The 17,350-nt window shown below is 51.0% G+C and overlaps 1 protein-coding gene and 1 pseudogene across 1 annotated transcript in view; both read left to right on the forward strand.

Moving 5' to 3' along the window:
- The first annotated feature begins 5,451 nt into the window (after positions 1 to 5,451).
- LOC114698438 lies at positions 5,452 to 5,740 on the forward strand (annotated as a pseudogene).
- A 2,879-nt stretch (positions 5,741 to 8,619) lies between these two features.
- Positions 8,620 to 17,350, forward strand: part of Papln (papilin, proteoglycan like sulfated glycoprotein) — a 30,120-nt gene continuing 21,389 nt past the window's right edge. The window contains 4 exon segments of the mRNA XM_028877105.2: positions 8,620 to 8,730; positions 11,056 to 11,115; positions 15,557 to 15,672; positions 16,857 to 16,917. Of these exon segments, the coding sequence (XP_028732938.1) occupies positions 8,701 to 8,730; positions 11,056 to 11,115; positions 15,557 to 15,672; positions 16,857 to 16,917 (267 nt within the window). The 5' untranslated portion in view covers positions 8,620 to 8,700.

A 17,350-nucleotide genomic window follows, 5' to 3' on the forward strand; every position in this document is an offset into this window, starting at 1 on the left:
TTAGAAAATTTACCAGAAAAAACTAACTTGATTTACTGGAGGCTTCATGGACCCTGTTTATCCCGTGGAGATGGATGTGTTTTGCTGCAGTTGTGTGTGTGTGTGTGTGTGTGTGTGTGTGTGTGTGTGTTACATTTATGTGTGTATATGTGTGTGGTTGTGTGTAGTGTGTGTGTTTGTGTGGTATGTGTGTATGTAGTATCTGTGTATGTATGTGTGGTGTGTGTTTGTGGGTGGTGTGTGTGTGGTATGTGTGTATGTAGTATGTATGTATGCATGTGTGGTGTGTGTGGTACGTTTATGTGTGTATTTGTGTGGTATATGTGGTGTGTGTGTGTGTGTGTATTCTTTTGTTTGCTTGTGATTAAGGAGAGCTTCCATTCTGCTAGGGATGTAGTTACATAGCATGTAGTTTAATGACTTCTGAAATCTGAAAACTTCTCAATCCTGGAATGTTTTTTGGCCCCAAGAGTTTCAGTTAAGAGACTGGGACAAAAATGTGGAGGCTACCCTTTCTCACGGGGACACGTTCCAAGACCCCCAAGAGCTGTCTGAAATTAGAGCTAGTACCAAATGCTGTGCACTATGATTTTCCTGATGAATTCATACCCATGATACCCATGATGAAGTGTAGTTGATAAGTGAGGGCCCGAGAAATGGCTCAGAGCTTAAAGGCACTAGTGCCAGTGAGGTCACCTTGACTCAGGTCCCTGCGACTCACATCGTGGAAGGAGAGAACTGACCCCAGAAATTGTCATCTGACCTTGGAGGCATGCACACTCTCCCACCTACCCCCATGGTACATAAGGAAATGTAATCTTGAAAGATTAACTGTGATAATCATATAGAATAATTGTAACCATCTATTGTAATGAAAGATCAATATTCAAGCTGATAAACTATTTCTAGAATTTTTTATGTGAAGTTTTCAGATATTCATAGGACAATTGATTGCCAGTATCTGAAACTATGGAAAGAAAGTGTGGGAATGAGGGTGATCAGAGTGCATGTGAGCAGCTCCCAGGGACAGAAAAGCTGTGGGAATAAAGACCCGAGACCCAGTTTTGTCTCATTAAGGTTAAGCCATGCTGTATTCTGCAGTAGCAGTCCGTTACCCACCTGTGTGTCTTATTGTGGACTTGGCATATTATTATTTTTAATAGTTTTCAGCTTCACATATTTTACAAGTCATTGTTTTAAGAAATGTTTGAGCTACAAGAATAATATACTTGCTTACTTAATCCTTTAATCAAAAGACTAAACATTTGAAGACGGAAAATAGGACTGGGCTATGGCCCATGTGGTAGAATGCTTGTGTGGCATTCCCAAAGCCCCATGTGATTCCCAGTATGGCATAGTACTTACTGGGCCTGGCAGAACACGTGTAACCCAGCACGCAGGACCTGGGGTCAGGAGGACCAAGAAGCCCAAAAGTGGACTAGAGAGATGATTCAGTGGTTAAGAGTGTGTACGGCTCTTCCAGAGGACGTGAATTCAGATCCCAGCTCCCATGATGGGCAGCCTGGAGCTCCATTTTCAAGGGATCAAACACCTTTTTCTGGCCGCTGTAGGCACCTGCACTCACATGCTTGGCTGTACACACACCCACATACACAACTTCTTTCTAATGTTTTGGTTTTTTTGTTTTGTTTTGATTATTTATTTATTTATTTATTTATTTATTTATTTATTTATTTATTTTATTGGTGTTTTGCTTGTATGTATGTCTGTGTAGGAGTGTCGGATTCCCTGGAACAGAGTTATAGAAAATTGTAAGCTGCCAGGGTGCTGGGAATTGAACCCAGGTTCTCTGGAAGAGCAGCCAGTGCTCTTAACTGCTGAGCCATCTCTCCAGTCCATACATAATTTCAAAAAATAATAAAACTTTTTCTTTCTTTTCCTTTTTTTTTTTAAGGAAGTTCAAAGTCATCCTTGGCTAATAGTTCAAGGCCAGCTTAGAATCCATGAGACTCTGTCTCAAAAATGAATCAACAGCCAGGTGGTGGCGCACACTTTTAATCCCTGCACTCCAGAGGAAGAGGTGGTGGATCTCTGTGCTCTCTGTGAGTTCGAGGCCAATCTGTTCTACAGAGCAAGATCCAGGACAGCCAGGGCTACACAGAGAAACCCTGTCTCAGGGGGAAAACAACAACAATCGGGCTGGAGTGAGGACTCGATGACTTGCTGCTTTTGCAGAGAGATCTTGGTTTGGTTCCTGGCACCCACATGGCAAGTCACAACTGTCTGTAATGCCAGTTCCAGGAGTTTCTGATGCCCTCTTCTGGCCTCTGTGGGCACTGCAGGAACATGGTACTTATACACATAAGGTAAAAATAAACAAATCTTCAAAACAAACAAAGATACAAACAGTGGTCAGGGTGAAGCCAGTGGTAGAGCAATTATCTAGAGCGCTCAGGGACTAAAGTTTGACCTCCAGCACTGTGAATAAATAAATTCGTAAGTCTATACATATAGTAGGGTTCCAATGATTCTAAAGTCAAAAAAATTTAGAAGTACAAAGTTGGGCTGTAGGTGTGGCTCAGTGTAGGAGACCTTGCCTAGATTCTGGGCTCCATCCCCAGAACTGAGACAGAAAGGAAGAGAAGAAGGAAGGAGGGAGGGAGAGAGGAAGAGAGGGAGGGAGGCAGGTTAAAAAAAGTAAAAAAAAAAAAGCATAAAGCCACTCAAGTACATTTGGGAATCTGGCAGAACTGGGAGGCTGGGAAACTCAGTTTCTAAAAATCTTGTAAGTGGAAGTTACGTTTCCCATCCGAACCTACTGTACACGACAGCTTAGTGTCAGTGCTCCGGCTTCCGCTTCCACCCTCGTCCTCCTGTGGCTGCGGGGAGCTGAGGCCGCCTGGTCCTGCTCAGCATGGTGAGGGCATGATGGGTCTGCGGTCTCCAGAAATGATCAAGATGGGAGGAATTAAGTCTGGGGGTGCGGGGGATGAGGCGAAAGGAAAAGACTGGGTTTTGTTTGTTTTTCTTACATTTTAAAATGACATTTGTGTATTTATTTCGTGCGTGCACGTGTGTGTGTGTGTGTGTGTGTGTGTGTGTGTGTGTGTGCATGCATGTTTGGCCGTCAGAGGGTGACTTGAGGAGTTGGGTCTCTCTGTTCACCACATGAGTTTCAGGGACTGAACTCAGGTAAAGGCTTCTTACCACTGAGTCATGTCAGCATCCCGAACAAACTCTTTTTTTTTTTTTAGCAGTTAGTGCGAGCTTTATGGAGGCCAGTCCTCCCCTCCTCATTCTTCTCCACGTGAGGGTTGGGGGGGGTGGGGGGGCGAGTTGTTGATGAAGTCTTAGCTCTGGGCATTCCAACAGGCTGTTGGTCACCTGTCTGAAGAAAGCTCAAGAGGGGAGTGAGGAGACAAGAAAGGAGATGGAATCAATTCACACACTGGGAAAGGACCCCACAAAGGGTTTGTCCTTAGGGCTCTCACAGGGTTCAGGTTTAAACAGGAAGAACTGGGGTGAGGCTGTAGTGTGCATACCGAGACAGACAGCCTCGGTCACTGAGGGCTCTGCTGATCATGACCTCAGGTCGGCAACACTGTACAAGGAGGTCCTTCTCACTTGAGTTTCCACGAGAAATTCCAGCAGTCAGCTCACTCTCATTGCCAGCTGCCACACTATGAGGCTGAACTGTTCCTGTCTAGGATAATTGTAGGCTTAGGACAATGGCTGGAGACCCTTGGGCACCGTTTGGGGGTGGGCAGTCTAGAACAAGACACTGTAAAATCTGACAGTAAGGGGACAGGGACAGGGAGGGCTCCAGCTGCCAGGCCTGATAACCCGAGTTTGACCCTGGGACCTGTCGGAACATGTCCAGGAATGGAGCCCTGGGAGGGGAATTCTGAGTGTTTGTGAGAAAACTCCAAGAAACCAAGGCAAGAGTCTTGTGATCTCAGTTTCTTCAAAATATGAAATTGAGCCTTGTGGTGGCGGCACACACCTTCAATCCCAGCACTTGGGAGGTAGAGGCAGGTGGATCTCTGTGAGTTCGAGGCCAGCCTGGTCTACAGAGTGAGTCCCAGGACAGCCAGGGCTACACAGAGAAACCCAGTTTTGAAAAACCAAAAACAACAGCAGAAAACCACAGAATTGTTCTTGGAATGTGCTTTTGGGAGCTGCCCAGGTGTGTCGGACAGGAGTGAGTCCACTTGAGGTATTCATCACAGCTGGCTATTGTTATTTGTTTATGTTGTTGTTTGTTTCTATTGTTGTTTGTTTCTGTTGTTTGTTTATGCTGTTCTTTGTTTCTGTTGTTCTTTGTTTATGTTGTTCTTTGTTTCTATGCCTCTACATGGTTTTTACCATGTGCCGTGTGTCCTTGTGATTGTATCCAGCTTGAATTCATGAGACCTTTACTCTGGTGACCTTTCTTAACCCTCAGGGTGTAAATTTTCTGATGCTAAATTTATAAATTTAATAAATTACATTAAATAAATTGCATGAGACTCCAGTCTGTCTTCATCTTAGGCTTCGTTCTCCCAGGTCCAACCTCCTCTAGCGTGGTAAACAGGGAGCCAACCCCTGACCGCTGTCCTCTGACCTCCGCAAGCCAGCCGTGACACCCGGGTGAGTGTATGTGCACACACGTACAATTAATGCAGTTTTTAAAAAGTTGATAGTAAAAATGCCTCAGTTACACTGCTCTGTGGGCTTTAAGCCCTAACGGCATGGAATGAGCTACCTTGGGCATCACTGGTGTTGAGACGAACACTCACTCCTTAAGTGATTTACATGCTCACTTGCTTAAGTAAGCGAGAATTTGACACAAAGTAAGGGAGACAGGCACAAAACAAAGGCAGAGAGGCCAGACTTTTGTCCTGCTTGCGGGTACAGATAGGTCATGTTTATCAAAAGCGTTTTCTAAGTGTTTGGTGTATTGTCGCTGAAGCGGGAGACTTGTCTTGCCCACATTAACACACAGGACGTCTCACCCTGTCTGCCTGCCTCTCAGGGCGAAGCTCCTCCTGTTATCCCAGGTACCCCCACCCAGACAGAGGGGTCCTGGTATTGCCAGGGAGAGGCCCGATGTTGGTGCATGAGGATTTAGAATGGGGAGGTGGGCTTGACACTTTCTTCTGGAATCTTCTTTGGTATGTATAGTATAAGCGTGTGTGAGTGCACCCTGTGCAGATGGGTGTGCGGGCCAGAGCTTGATGTCAGGATCTAGTCCTCAGTTGCTAACCCACCTCATTTTTTGAGATGGGCTTTCTCGCTGAACCTGGAGCTCTCTGCTTTGGCTAGACTGGCTGGCCAGTGAGGCCCCAGAATCCTCCAGTGCTGGAGTTTCAGGTTTTTATGTGTGGGTCCTGGGTATTTGAACTCAGATCCTCATGCTTAAGCACTTACCCACTGGGCCATTACCTCAGGTGAGGACCAAGAATCCAGATCTGGATGTGGGGTGTCAGCTGCAGGAAAGCGTTTGGTGCCATGTCTCACACCAGTTTGTTGGTACAGCCTACCGAGAGGCTAGAAGGCAGGACTCCCACTAATTATCAATCTGGGAGTGAACTCGTGAAAGGTGTTGGTAAACTGTATGAGGAACATCCGAAGATGTCCCAGCAGCACCCCCTCCCCACGGAGTCACTCAGCCGTTTGGTTTTATTGACGGCCTGGCAGGGCTCTCAGCTGCCTTTGTTTACTCAGTTGGTACACAGACTGGATCAAAGAGAAGATCTACGTGCTCCTTCGTCGACAGGCCCAACAGGCTGGGAAGTAGTGAGTTGGAAGCATTGGGGGCTGAGGGTGGGCTTGGAACAGGTGCATACAGTGTGCTGTAGTGAACATTTTGTATGATAGTAATCCTGTTTCCATTTTGTTACTAGAGCCAAGATTGAATGTATGACATGATGGTGAATGATCTTTTCATTCTGAAACCACCATTGCCCCTTTGCTCCTTTCCTTTCTTTTTTTACTTAAACATTTTTATGATAATTCAGAGAGAAAGTGTTCTTTGCCAGTTAAGGTTGGTTCCAGTCCTGGAAACTGTTTGTATCTGCTTTACAGAAGTGAGTGCACTAACCCTTTGTGGGGGTAGGGATGGTGACGAGCTTAGTTATGTCCTCTGGGAAAGTCTTAGTGAAAAATAAAAAATGTCCTGCAGGGGTGTCCCAGCCAGTTTTATGTCAACTTGACACAAGCTAGAGTCATCAGAGGAGGGAGCCTCAGTTGAGAAAATATCTCCATAAGGCAAGCCTATAGGTCATTTTCTTTTTCTTTGTTTCTTTTGTTTTTTGAAACAGGTTTGTCCATGTAGCCTTGGCTGTTCTGGAACTCACTCTGTAGACCAGGCTGGCCTCGAACTCACAAAGATCCGCCTGCCTCTGCCTCTCGAGTGCTGGGATTAAAGGCATGTGTCATTATGCCCGGCTCAAAGTAGGAAACATCCTATCATTTTCTTAATTAGTGATTGATGCTGGGAGGCAGCTCATTCTGTGTGGTGTTGCTCTTGGACTGCTGGTCCTGGGTTCTATGAGAAAGCAGGCTGAGCAAGCCATGGGAAGCAAGCCAGTAAGCAGCACTCCTCCATGCCCTCTGCATCAGCTCCTGCTTCCAGGTTCCTGCCCTGTTTGAGATCCTGTCCTGACTTCTTTGTTTGAAGAGTGATGTGGAATTGTAAGCCAAATAAATCCTTTCCTCTCTGACTTGATTTTGGTCATGGTGTTTCATCACAGCAATAATAGCCCCAAGACAAAATGGTTAACACACACACACACACACACACACACACACACACACACCAGTCCAGATCTGGACTGGAGTGTAGTCAGTTGGTAGAACGCTTGTCCAATAAGCAGCCCTGGCTTTGATGTCCAGGACTACACCAACTGGACAAGGGATCTGTAACCCTGGCACTCAGGAGGACCAGAATCATCCCTCAGCTACACATTGAGGCCCGCCTGGGCTTCATGAGATCCTGCCTTAACACAAAGCAAAAGAATCCCAAGTCCAGGCATCTGAGAAGTGGCCAGAAAAAAACAAACCGTAGGCAGGTTGTTCCTCAGCTGCTCCTGCCATCGGTAAGTAGTAGGAGAAGCATTTCCTTCCCACGTCGCAAGGACTTTTGACTAAGTTCAGAAAGGTTGACTAAGTTCAGAAAGGTCCCTGCTGATGTGTGTGGTGGGGGCTGGTGGTGCAGTTTGAAGGTTTGGATGAGGATTCCTTTCCTAGGGAGGTTCTAAGTGATCTCACTGCCCTTGCTGCCAAACTTTATCTTTGCCTAAAAATCCGAGTAATTCCCAGGGCCCTGAAACCAGGCTTCTGTCCTCCTACTGCCTTGGGGAATGTGAAGAGCTTTGGGCTTTACTAGTCCAGTCTGAGCACAGGCCCAGCGCTGAAGAAGATGGAGATCCTTGTTGCAATCTGCGTCTGTCTGAACCCAGTGAAGTGACCATGTCAGGGTCACTTCAGCAAGGGGGGCCCCAGCCTCTGTGCCCTCCACAGGCCCAGGGCCAGGGCATTTTTCTAGGAATGAGTAAACTCTTTTAAGCTTTCAGAAAAGGAATGGTTGGCAAAGGAATGTCTTGATTTTTTTTTTTTTTTTTTTGCGGGGAGAGAGGGGGAGAAGAAGAAGCAGGAAGGGAATTAAATTCACCACAAGTGGATGTGGTTAAGAGCCTCTACCACGATGCTTCCTAGTGTCCATGGCAGCGGCCACAGTGGATATTCAGTCCTTACCCAGCCTCAACTCACTCTGTGATTCTTCCTTAGAACTACAGCAGCAGCTGGGCGGTGTCTCACCCCCCTTAGTCCCAGCACTCAAAAGGCAGAGGCAGGCGGATCTCTGAGTTCGAGGCCAGCCTGGTCTACAGAGCGAGTTCCAGGACAGCCAGGGCTACACAGTGAAACCCTGTCTCAAAAAACCAAAAGAAACAAACAAAAAAGAAAACAAACAAACACCTAAAACAAAAAAACCAAAACAGCAGCAGCTAGGCTCAGTAAAGGAGTGGGTAGGGAGGTCTCCAAGTGTGGTATGTAAAGAGGCGTTTTTTGTTTGTCTGTTTTCAAGACAGGGTTTCTCTGTGTAGCTCTGGCTGTGCTGGAGCTCACTCTGTAGACCAGGCTGGCCCCGAACTCACGGAGATCCACCTGCCTCTGCCTCTCAAGTGTTGGGATTAAAGGCCACTATGCCTGGCATAGAGAGTGTTTTAAAAAATGAGTAGAAGCTGGAGAAGTTTGGTGGGGGTGGGGGGGGGCAGTTGTAAATTCAAAGTGATGGAGAAAGCTAGCTGTGTGTGTGTGTGTGTGTGTGTGTGTGTGTGTGTGTGTGTGTGAACTGTCTGTAGCTGAAGTATAGAATTCAGAAGGCGGCTGAACATCCAGGTGTGTCAGTATGGGGTAGGTGTAGTGAAGGAGGGGTTTTGGCAAAGACCTGGAGGGCTTGGGCAAGGGGAAGCGGGACTGAAAAGGTGGCTGGCACAGACCCAAGGCCCGGAGCCCACAGAGTTGGGAATAAGCAAAGCCTTGGCAGGAACCCAAGAAGAGGAAGCACGGGGCAACCCTGGGTACCCGGGGCCTCTCGGTAGGGGCACTGTGCTCCTTCAGGGATTGGAGGTGGGTGTCAGCCGACTGGGTGGGGGAAGATGGGGCGGGGAGGAAACCAGCCAGCAGCGGGGAGATAAAGTCCAACCTCCCTCGGCTTTCCTCGGTCCTGGAGAGGTTGACCCAGTTCGGGCACCGATGAGGCGGCTCCCGGGCTCCACGAGACAGGTAGGAAGGCAAGCGGGTGTCTTGGGCAGGGCACGCTCCGGGCATCTGTTAGGCATCTGCCCCTCCTGGCTCGGGTAGGTCGCGGTGGTGTGGAGGCGAGAGGCTCACGGGAGACCCAGTCTCCAGCTGTGCGCTGGCCGAGGGGGCCACGGAGGAGGATCTCAGCTCTGCGGGTGGTCAGGTCCCCCCTCCCCGCGCTGTCCTGGAACAGCATACCCCCCTCTCGCCATGCACAGTCCAGGGGAAGCCTGCAGACCCAGCGCATGCCCTGGGGACCTGCGGCGGAGAGCCCAGCCACAGCCAGCACCTGCCAGGCACCCAGGGCCCCCACTCCTCAGGGATCCGCCTCTCAGTGCCTCTGGGGGCACACAGCGCCACCCTGGGGCGGGGACGCCAGGTTTGGAGAGTCGTCCTGCTGGACGCAGGGGTGGCTTTGATTTGAGAGAAGCAGGACAATTGTTAAGCTCTTGGGACTTTGGAATCGGGCACCGGTCACAGGCTGAGTGGAACTCCCTCTAGTCAAACTCAGCCATGCTAGTCCCACAGGGAAGCCTCACCCACCTCCCCGCCCACTTACCAGCCCTTGATCACAGCTGCACCCACATCCCCTCCTCTGTGCACTCGACCCCCCCCCCCAGGAGGTGTACTCAAACCCAGGAATCTCTGCTGATAAGAATGACTGAATGACTTTGCTGTTTGTGCCAAATTAACCGGGGTTTACTTCCATACATGTCCTGGGGTAAACTGCTGAACGTGGCTTTTGTGTGCTGTACTTCATCCCTATAAAAATGACCGCAAGTCGTTTTATTCTAAAAGAATTCAGAACACCGGCGGAATAACAGATTTTTAATGTTAAACATACCTGTCAGCGCTTGTTTAATGTTCTGTACTGCACTGCACGTTGCTTACGTGGGTCTCTGATACAGAGACATGTGCACACACGTAAGCGCTCCCCGCACTGCGCACGCACCTAGTTCACACGTGCTCATACCACTACCACGAATGCACAAGTGCACACCCTCACACAACTCTGGGTTTGCGGGTGCACACACTCGTTATGAAGACTGGGAAGGAAGCTCTCCTGTGCAAGACAAGGATTGGCTGATGTTTAAAACAGGAACGTGTGTGTGGTGTGTGTGTGTGTGTGTGTGTGTGTGTGTGTGTGTGTGTGTGTAAGAGAGAGAACAAGAGAACATGGAGGGGGGGTTGCTAGGGATCCGAATCAGGGTCTCAGCATAGTTAAGTATGAGCTACATCCCAAGACCTGCACTTAAATTTTAAAAGCAGTTGAATTTGCAGAGATGCAAATTTTGCCTAAACTGGCCTTGAACTCCTGGACTCTAGTGGCATTCTTACCTCGGCCTCCCAGTAGTTGGAGCTACAAGGTACACACTCTACACCACACCTGGATAAGCAATTGAATTATTATTATTATTATTATTATTATTATTATTATTATTATTATTATTATTTTGGTTGGTTCTTCTCCAGACAGGGTTACTTTGTATAGCCCTAGCTGTCCTGGAACTAGCTCTGCAGACCACCGCCCGGCACAACTGAATTTTTAAACTATCCTCAGACACAATTCTCCCCTGTATATTTTCTGGTGAGCCTGGGAGGATGGCCCTGTCAGTGAAAAGAAATGCTTGCTATGCAAGCTTGCAGACCTGAATCCAGATTCCTAGAACTCAGGTCAAGTTGCTGCTGCAGCATGCACGCTCTGTAACCTCAGCCCTAGGGGGAGGGGAGGAGAGGCGGATCCCTCCCGCCCATTGGCCAGTCAGCCTAGCAGAAAAAGCTGAACTGAGTTCAAAGAGAGACATTGTCTCAAAGAATACCCGGGAGAGCAGCTGAGGAAGACAGCCTGGATCAACCCTCCGGTCTTCTCACGCCTGCATACACGCATGAAAGCGCACACATATATTCTTACACACCCTTCTTTTGGGTGATGGAAACTGACAGCAAATCTATTTTTATTAGTTGTTTTTAAATGGGATAAAATGGCCTTTTAATTTCTTATTCAGTTTAAAGGTCTGGTTACTTTGATCCCCAACTCACTCAGTTCTCCAACAATACAGCAGTATTTTTAACCATTCTCTCCCCCTCTGGAATCCCACAACAAGTTCTTCCTGGGCTTCTGCCTGCCGCCGACCAAGCCTTCTTTCCTTCCTGTGTGAGTTGCAGGACTTGTCGACTGAGCACCGTGGTGCCCCCAGCAGACCCGGTCTCTGTGGGAGGACCATCCCATCCACCCACAGAGCGGGCGCCACCACTTTGGGCAGCTGTGGTGGCCTCTCTGGCTCTAACCCGTGGCTTCTCCTGCAGGCAGAGATGGAGCTGTTCCTCGTCACGGTCCTGCTGCTGGCCTCCCCTCCGGGGTCTTGGGTGAGTGCGACCCCACTGGGCCCCGGGGAGGCTCCTTTGGGAGAGGTGGGGGAGGGGCAGGAGGTGGGCAGTGCCGGGAAGACTGGATGTGGAACTCTCCAGCTCCTTCACAAGCCAGGGCACCGTGGAGGTCCGCCTGGGGTGCTTAGCTTCCCGGCGGAGCCATCTGCAGGCATGGCAAGAATGGGTACATTCCACTGGGCCTGGCTAATGCCACAAAACACTTACCATGGCTCCTCCCTGCCAAAGAGAAAAGACCCATAGGTGTACTGCTCAGACCAGCCCGCCAAACTCCTGCCCGAAGGAGATGGCTAGAACGTTCCCTAATGTGATTAAATCGCTAGCAACCCACGCAATCAGCTTAATGATCCAAGGAATTTATTTGGGAGTTAACTCACAAGCATGGGAGGTTTATTGTAGGGTCCGGGAAAACTGAGCTCTGTCTCACGCTGAATGGCTTGGTCCAAGATCTCAGCATCCAAACCACGAGGTAGCCAAGAGACAGCTGCATATCTGCATCCCAGGTGCTAAGTGCCTCCCTACCAACAGCCACACCTCAGGGGCACGTACCTCAAGGCCATAGGCAGATGTAACTGTTACGAGGGCTTCAGGGCATGGCTCAAACAGCCGTCCACTACAGTTCCCCCTCTCTCTCTGAGGTTCAGTCGGGAGCTACGAGGTCGGCGTGTCTAATTGCGCACTTGAAATGTGGCTAGCACAACTCAGGAGCTTTTGATGTTGATCTGAGCTTAATTTGAACTATAGGTGTCTGTGGCTATCAGGTTAGAAAAATCTAGAGGGGTGGGTTCTGGAAGCTGAGTGGTGATCAGGAAGCTGCTTCATGAGGGAGCGTAAGGGACATGACTTCTTGGAGTCCTAAGGGGGTGGGGACAGAGGATCTGCAGAGCTGGGTGTTGAGCAGAACAGACAGCGTAGAGGCAGCCAGGTCCCATTCTACCCTGAAATCTCTGCACCAGGAAGACCGGAGCCCTGCCCACCCCCCAAGAAGACCCAAATGAGAGAGGAAGGGGCTAGGATGGCTGCCTTGGGCAGGAAACAGGGTAGTGCCGCCTCTGTGGTGATATGGGTGGAGAGTGGGAAAGGCGGGCAAGGGTGGGTGTCAGTGGTAGGCACTGGGCAGCCCCCCAAAAGCTCATACTCTGACACACAGGCCTGTCAGGCAGTTGGTGGACTGAAGTCCCCTTCCTCAGTTCCTTTTCACACGCCACCTGGGCCAGCTCTTGCTCCCTAGATTCTGCTCTGAGGTTCTCCAGCACATGCTGGTGACTCAGCTGCACGCAGGTGAAGGCCTGGGTGGAGGAGTTTCCATGACTGCTCAGAACCCCAGGGTGAAATCCCAGAGCCCCAGAGCCACGACATAACAGCTGCTTAACTTCAGCCTGTTCTCCAAGCCATAGATAGACCGGCCAAATGCCAGGAATCTATGTCCACACCACACCACAGGGTGTCACACAGACGAGTCAATGATTACAAAGTACACTGGATCCTCCAAGGTCCCTTCCTCCATGTAGGGAACCTGAGTGGCCCTCTGCCTCCTCCCCAGTACGAAAGGCCCAGCCAGATGGGGTCGGGGTCTTTCCCTGTCTTCTGTGTGGTAGAGAGGTATGGTCCAGGCCCACAGCTTAGCTCCCTCTATGGTAGCAGGATCCACCCTGGTGTCCTGATCACCCCAGGGTCCCGGTCAGGGCTGACTAGTCGGCTTGACAGAATGACCAGATGAATAATTAAAGGTGTGGCTTGATTCCCTTCACTTGGCCTATCATCCATGTCCCACACATTCTGGTGCACAGCGGGGCACCCTTGGAAACAGGCAGGAAAGGGGGCTCCTGAGCCGGGAGCTGGAGCTGGAGCTGGAAGAAGGGTGGGGTGCTGAGAGCAGCAGTCTGGGACAGGCGGGAACAGGCCCAGAGAGGGTTGGGCCACACCAGCTCCTGGCTTCATACCACCACACAGCTTGGGGTTTAGATAATTACGGAGAACAAACTGTGCTCACTCACGCTGCTCATGACCTGATATGTGTGGAAAGATACAGGGAGCGTGGGTACAGACCAGGGTTTACCCACACACCGGCAGGAGGCACCAGGGTTTACCCACGCACCGGCAGGAGGCTTTACCTACAGGTGCTGGTCGCAGGAAGCAAGGAATGTCTGTAAAAGGCCCCTGCCAGGAGTGTGGTCTCTAGAGAGTTCAGACCACTCCCTACCTGTCAGACATCCTAGAACGACTCCATGGCCAGAGCATCCCCTGCTGCCGTGGACATGTGAGTTGTCCCTACCCAGGAAGAGCTGGATTTCTGGGGGCTCTTGCACCATGGGAACTAGACAAGCATCCAAACAGACTCTGGGAAGGGTCAACACTAGCCAGGCACGTGAGGGCAGCAGGTCTCCAAGGGCCACATCCTAGTACTTAGCACGTGACAGCAGGGCTTGGATCACAGGGGCCAGAATCCCAGCCCATTGGAAAGTTACCCCAATACCTACCACACAAAGAGTAGCTCTCCCCTTCAAAACAGAAACTCAAGCCGACGAAAACCAGTTTACGTTCCGTTGCCAGAATACCTGAGCATTTTGGTTCACTGGTTTGGAAAGCCTGGAGGTTCTGTTCTGGCTAGAACTGGAAGTGGAGGGGTGGGGGGAATGATTTACAGTGAGAGACAAGACCTTTGGTCTGGCTGGCCTGTGCTTGGCATTGTGTGTGGTTAACAGGTCTAGTGTGGTTCTCTCTGCTTCCAAACTGTGGTCTATAAAAACAGGAGTAACGAGATCCTTGGGGTCAGACCTCAGCACACTTCCCTGCTCACCTCAGGCAGGCTAACTGAGAGGCTCCACGCTGGGGAAGGGCTTGTTTTTCTTTGTTCACACGTGACCTCTTTTTTAATAGTGGGGCTTATATTCCCTAAAGGTTTTACCTCAAAATAAAGCCCCCTCTCCACCCATGGACGTGTTTACCTCCCTGCACTCTTGTCTGGCTCCTTGGGATCCAGTGTCTCCTTTGGCTGCCCGCTCCCCCAGGCAGGCAGGGGCACAGCCCTAGGATGAGAGCTGAGGCCTGTAGTGTACGGTGCCACGCCCTTTTCGGCTTGTCCCTCTGCGTCACTTTTCTTGGGAGCTGCTGGGCTGTGCGGATGAGATGAGGGAATGTGTGTACCGTGTGGCCGTGGGATGCTGGCTGCAAGGTGTCCCATCCACAGTGAATTTCCACTGTGTCATTTCAGCAAGGCAGATGAGGTCTAACTCTCCACCTCTCACATAAACACTCGGGTCAGAAGCTCAGGGCTGTTTCATTTCAAGAAGTCCTCGCCGTTTGAGGTCTTTCTTCGGAAGTCACTCGCCAGTCTAAAAGGCTGTTCCTGCTCTAGCCATTACATCAGGTTTTCCAGCAGAAGGGAGCGTGTGAGGAAGAGGAAGACCATGCCCATTCACACTATCTCTCTGAGTACCAGAGACAGTTGCCCGACACTCGTATTTATGTGTCATTGATGAGAACTTAGGGATGCAGCCAGTAAGCTACAGGAAACTAAGAAGAGTACTGAGCGAGAAGCCAATTTTTCAGATTCTCTTATAAGGGCCAGGGGAAATAATAATGGGGTACCCTTGGGAGTCTCTGCCATAGATTAACCGGAATACTGTAGTCCCCCCCCAAAAAAAAACCCACACTAAGTTCTAGTTTAATAGGCCAGAAGTATAGAGTTTCTGGACGCGAGCTCACATCCAGAGCAGAAGAGGTACGACTAGGTAAGACTAGCCTGGAGTGGCTTTTCTCCAGGGGAGCCTACTGAAGTTCTGTCCTGTCGTGGTTACATTTCCTGAATAGATAGAGGCCCACCTACCTGAGGACCTGCCATGATCTCTCCCATCCCACATAGGTCTCTCTTGACAAGGGTACGTCTGCTGATCCACAGGCTCCATCAAGAGACACCAGGCCAAGCATAGCATAGTCAGGGGAGACAGCCTCTTCCTGGCCACGCCCTCCGCGTCAGGCGGACCCCTAGAACACATGGCTACCTTGCTAGATAAGTAGACCACAGCTGAGTAATGCCCAAAGCACCTAGGTACCCCCGGCCTAGATTCCTTCCCCTCTTTCTTCAGGGTCCCTTCTTCCACATTAGAGTCGACCCACAAATGCCTGCACTGGGCCCCTCCAGGGCCCCTGGAACCACAGGCTCTTCCCAGCGGGCTGAGCCCAGTCACCCCTAGGCTGGCTCTCGCACGCCCTTAAGACAGTGGGTTAAGTTTGCAATGAACATTTTGGAGTACCCGATTGCGCTTCTGTGTCCTAAACCGGCCGTACTGGAAGCCCCCAGGCTCTTAGAATTGGTCGGGGAGAATCTCTGCAGGGCTCCGGGTTCAAGACCCAAGGGTGTGTGTGTGGGTGGGTGGTGGTGGTGGTGGGTGATGTGACCTGAGTATGTCTTCCACAGGCTCGAAACGTGAGGCGCCAGAGTGACACCTGGGGCGCCTGGGGCGAGTGGAGCCCCTGCAGCCGGACCTGTGGAGGAGGCATCAGCTTCCGGGAGCGCCCCTGCTACTCCCAGAGGTAGGGAGGGGAGGTCTAGAACCCGCCAGCCGCTTAAAAGAAGAGGGCAAGTGAGGAATGGCTGCCTGCTGGGTGGGAGCCTGTCATCAGGGTCATTGTGGGACAGACTCACCGTGGAAGGGTGATGGAGCGCATAGGAAAACAGATTTCCCATGTACTCACCCGGGATTCCAACCCTCAGCCTTGACTGAGAGGAGCTGGGCCGTCTACTTCCTCCGCGCTAAGCCTGTGGCGCCCAGCGCATGGGGGTGGAGTGGGGTGGGCTTCGTTTGCAGAGTTAAAATGCGTTGTGGCTTTCGAGTCCACTGGGAGAAACCAAGACTTAGACTCAATTCAAATTTAGATGGGATGAATTCATTCTTACCGCTGGCAGAAGGGCGACAGCCTTAGAGTCAATACAGCATGCCATGCGGGAGCGGGGCTTAAGGTGGAGGTTTTAAGGCGGACATCAGAAAGATGCGCATGCCATGGAATCCACAGCTGGGCAGGAACATTGTTTTATTTCCTTTCCCGCTATATATAGTAATAAAAAGACCATTCCATCCCTTTCCCATAGAGATAGCAGGGTTTTTTGTTTTTTAAAATTTATTTATTTATTATGTATACGCGGTTCTGCCTGCATGTATGCCTACACACCAGAAGAGGGCACCAGATATCTTTACAGGTGGTTGTGAGCCACCGTGTGGTTGCTGGGAATTGAACTCAGGACCTCTGGAAGAGCAGCTAGTGCTCTTAACCTCTGAGCCATCTCTCCAACTCGTGATAGTGGGTTTTACAGAAGCGTAGGCAGCTGTTAATGCCTCCCAGCCCGTGATCCTATTCTTATCTCACCTGCAGGCCACTAGGATCTCCAGACATTCCAGAGCAAGAGGTCAACGGCCCTTAAGGGATGCCTGGCTCCATATTACGTTTCTTTAGTCATCACGGGGACCTGTGTAAATTACTACTCAGGTCTGAGCACTCTAGTGACTGGGATAGAGCAGTTCATTTCTGGGCAGGCAAAAACACAGTGGCATCAGGTTAGGGCTGGCTGTCTCGTCCCCACCAAAGAACGCCAGCCCGCAGTTCCAAGTTGCTGGGGTTTCTTTGCCCTCAGCTGCTTTGTCAAGTGCAGAGGACACCCTGCCCCCAGACGACTTTAGAATTTACTAGGTGCCCTGTTTTCTGATGTTCTCGCCCTGCAGGAGAGATGGAGGCACCAGCTGCGTGGGCCCCACGCGCAGCCACCGCACCTGCCACACCGAGGTAAAGCCTGCGCGGCCCCTGCTCCTCATGGCCCCGCCCCACTCCTCACGCCCCGCCCCACTTCCATAGCCCGCCCACTCCCAGCCCCGCCCACTCTCACTGCCCGCCCCACTCCCATGCCCGCCCACTCCTCACGGCCCCGCCTCACTCCTCACGGCCCCGCCCCACTCCTCACAGCCCCGCCCCACTTCCCATGGCCCCGCCCCACTCCTCACGGCCCCGCCCCACTCCTCACGCCCCGCCCCACTTCCCATAGCCCCGCCTCACTCCTCACGGCCCCGCCCCACTCCCCACAGCCCCGCCTCCAAGCCGCATCCTCAGCCTGCTCCAGGGACCTGCCAGGCACCCAGGGAGAGCTGGTGGCCCCTCCTGGGACTGGGGTGGGTGGATGAGACAGAGGTGCAGGACCCCAGGGCTCCAGAACACTGAGGGT

The sequence above is a fragment of the Peromyscus leucopus genome, chromosome 14 (genome assembly GCF_004664715.2).
Source record: "Peromyscus leucopus breed LL Stock chromosome 14, UCI_PerLeu_2.1, whole genome shotgun sequence".
NCBI lineage: Eukaryota > Metazoa > Chordata > Mammalia > Rodentia > Cricetidae > Peromyscus > Peromyscus leucopus.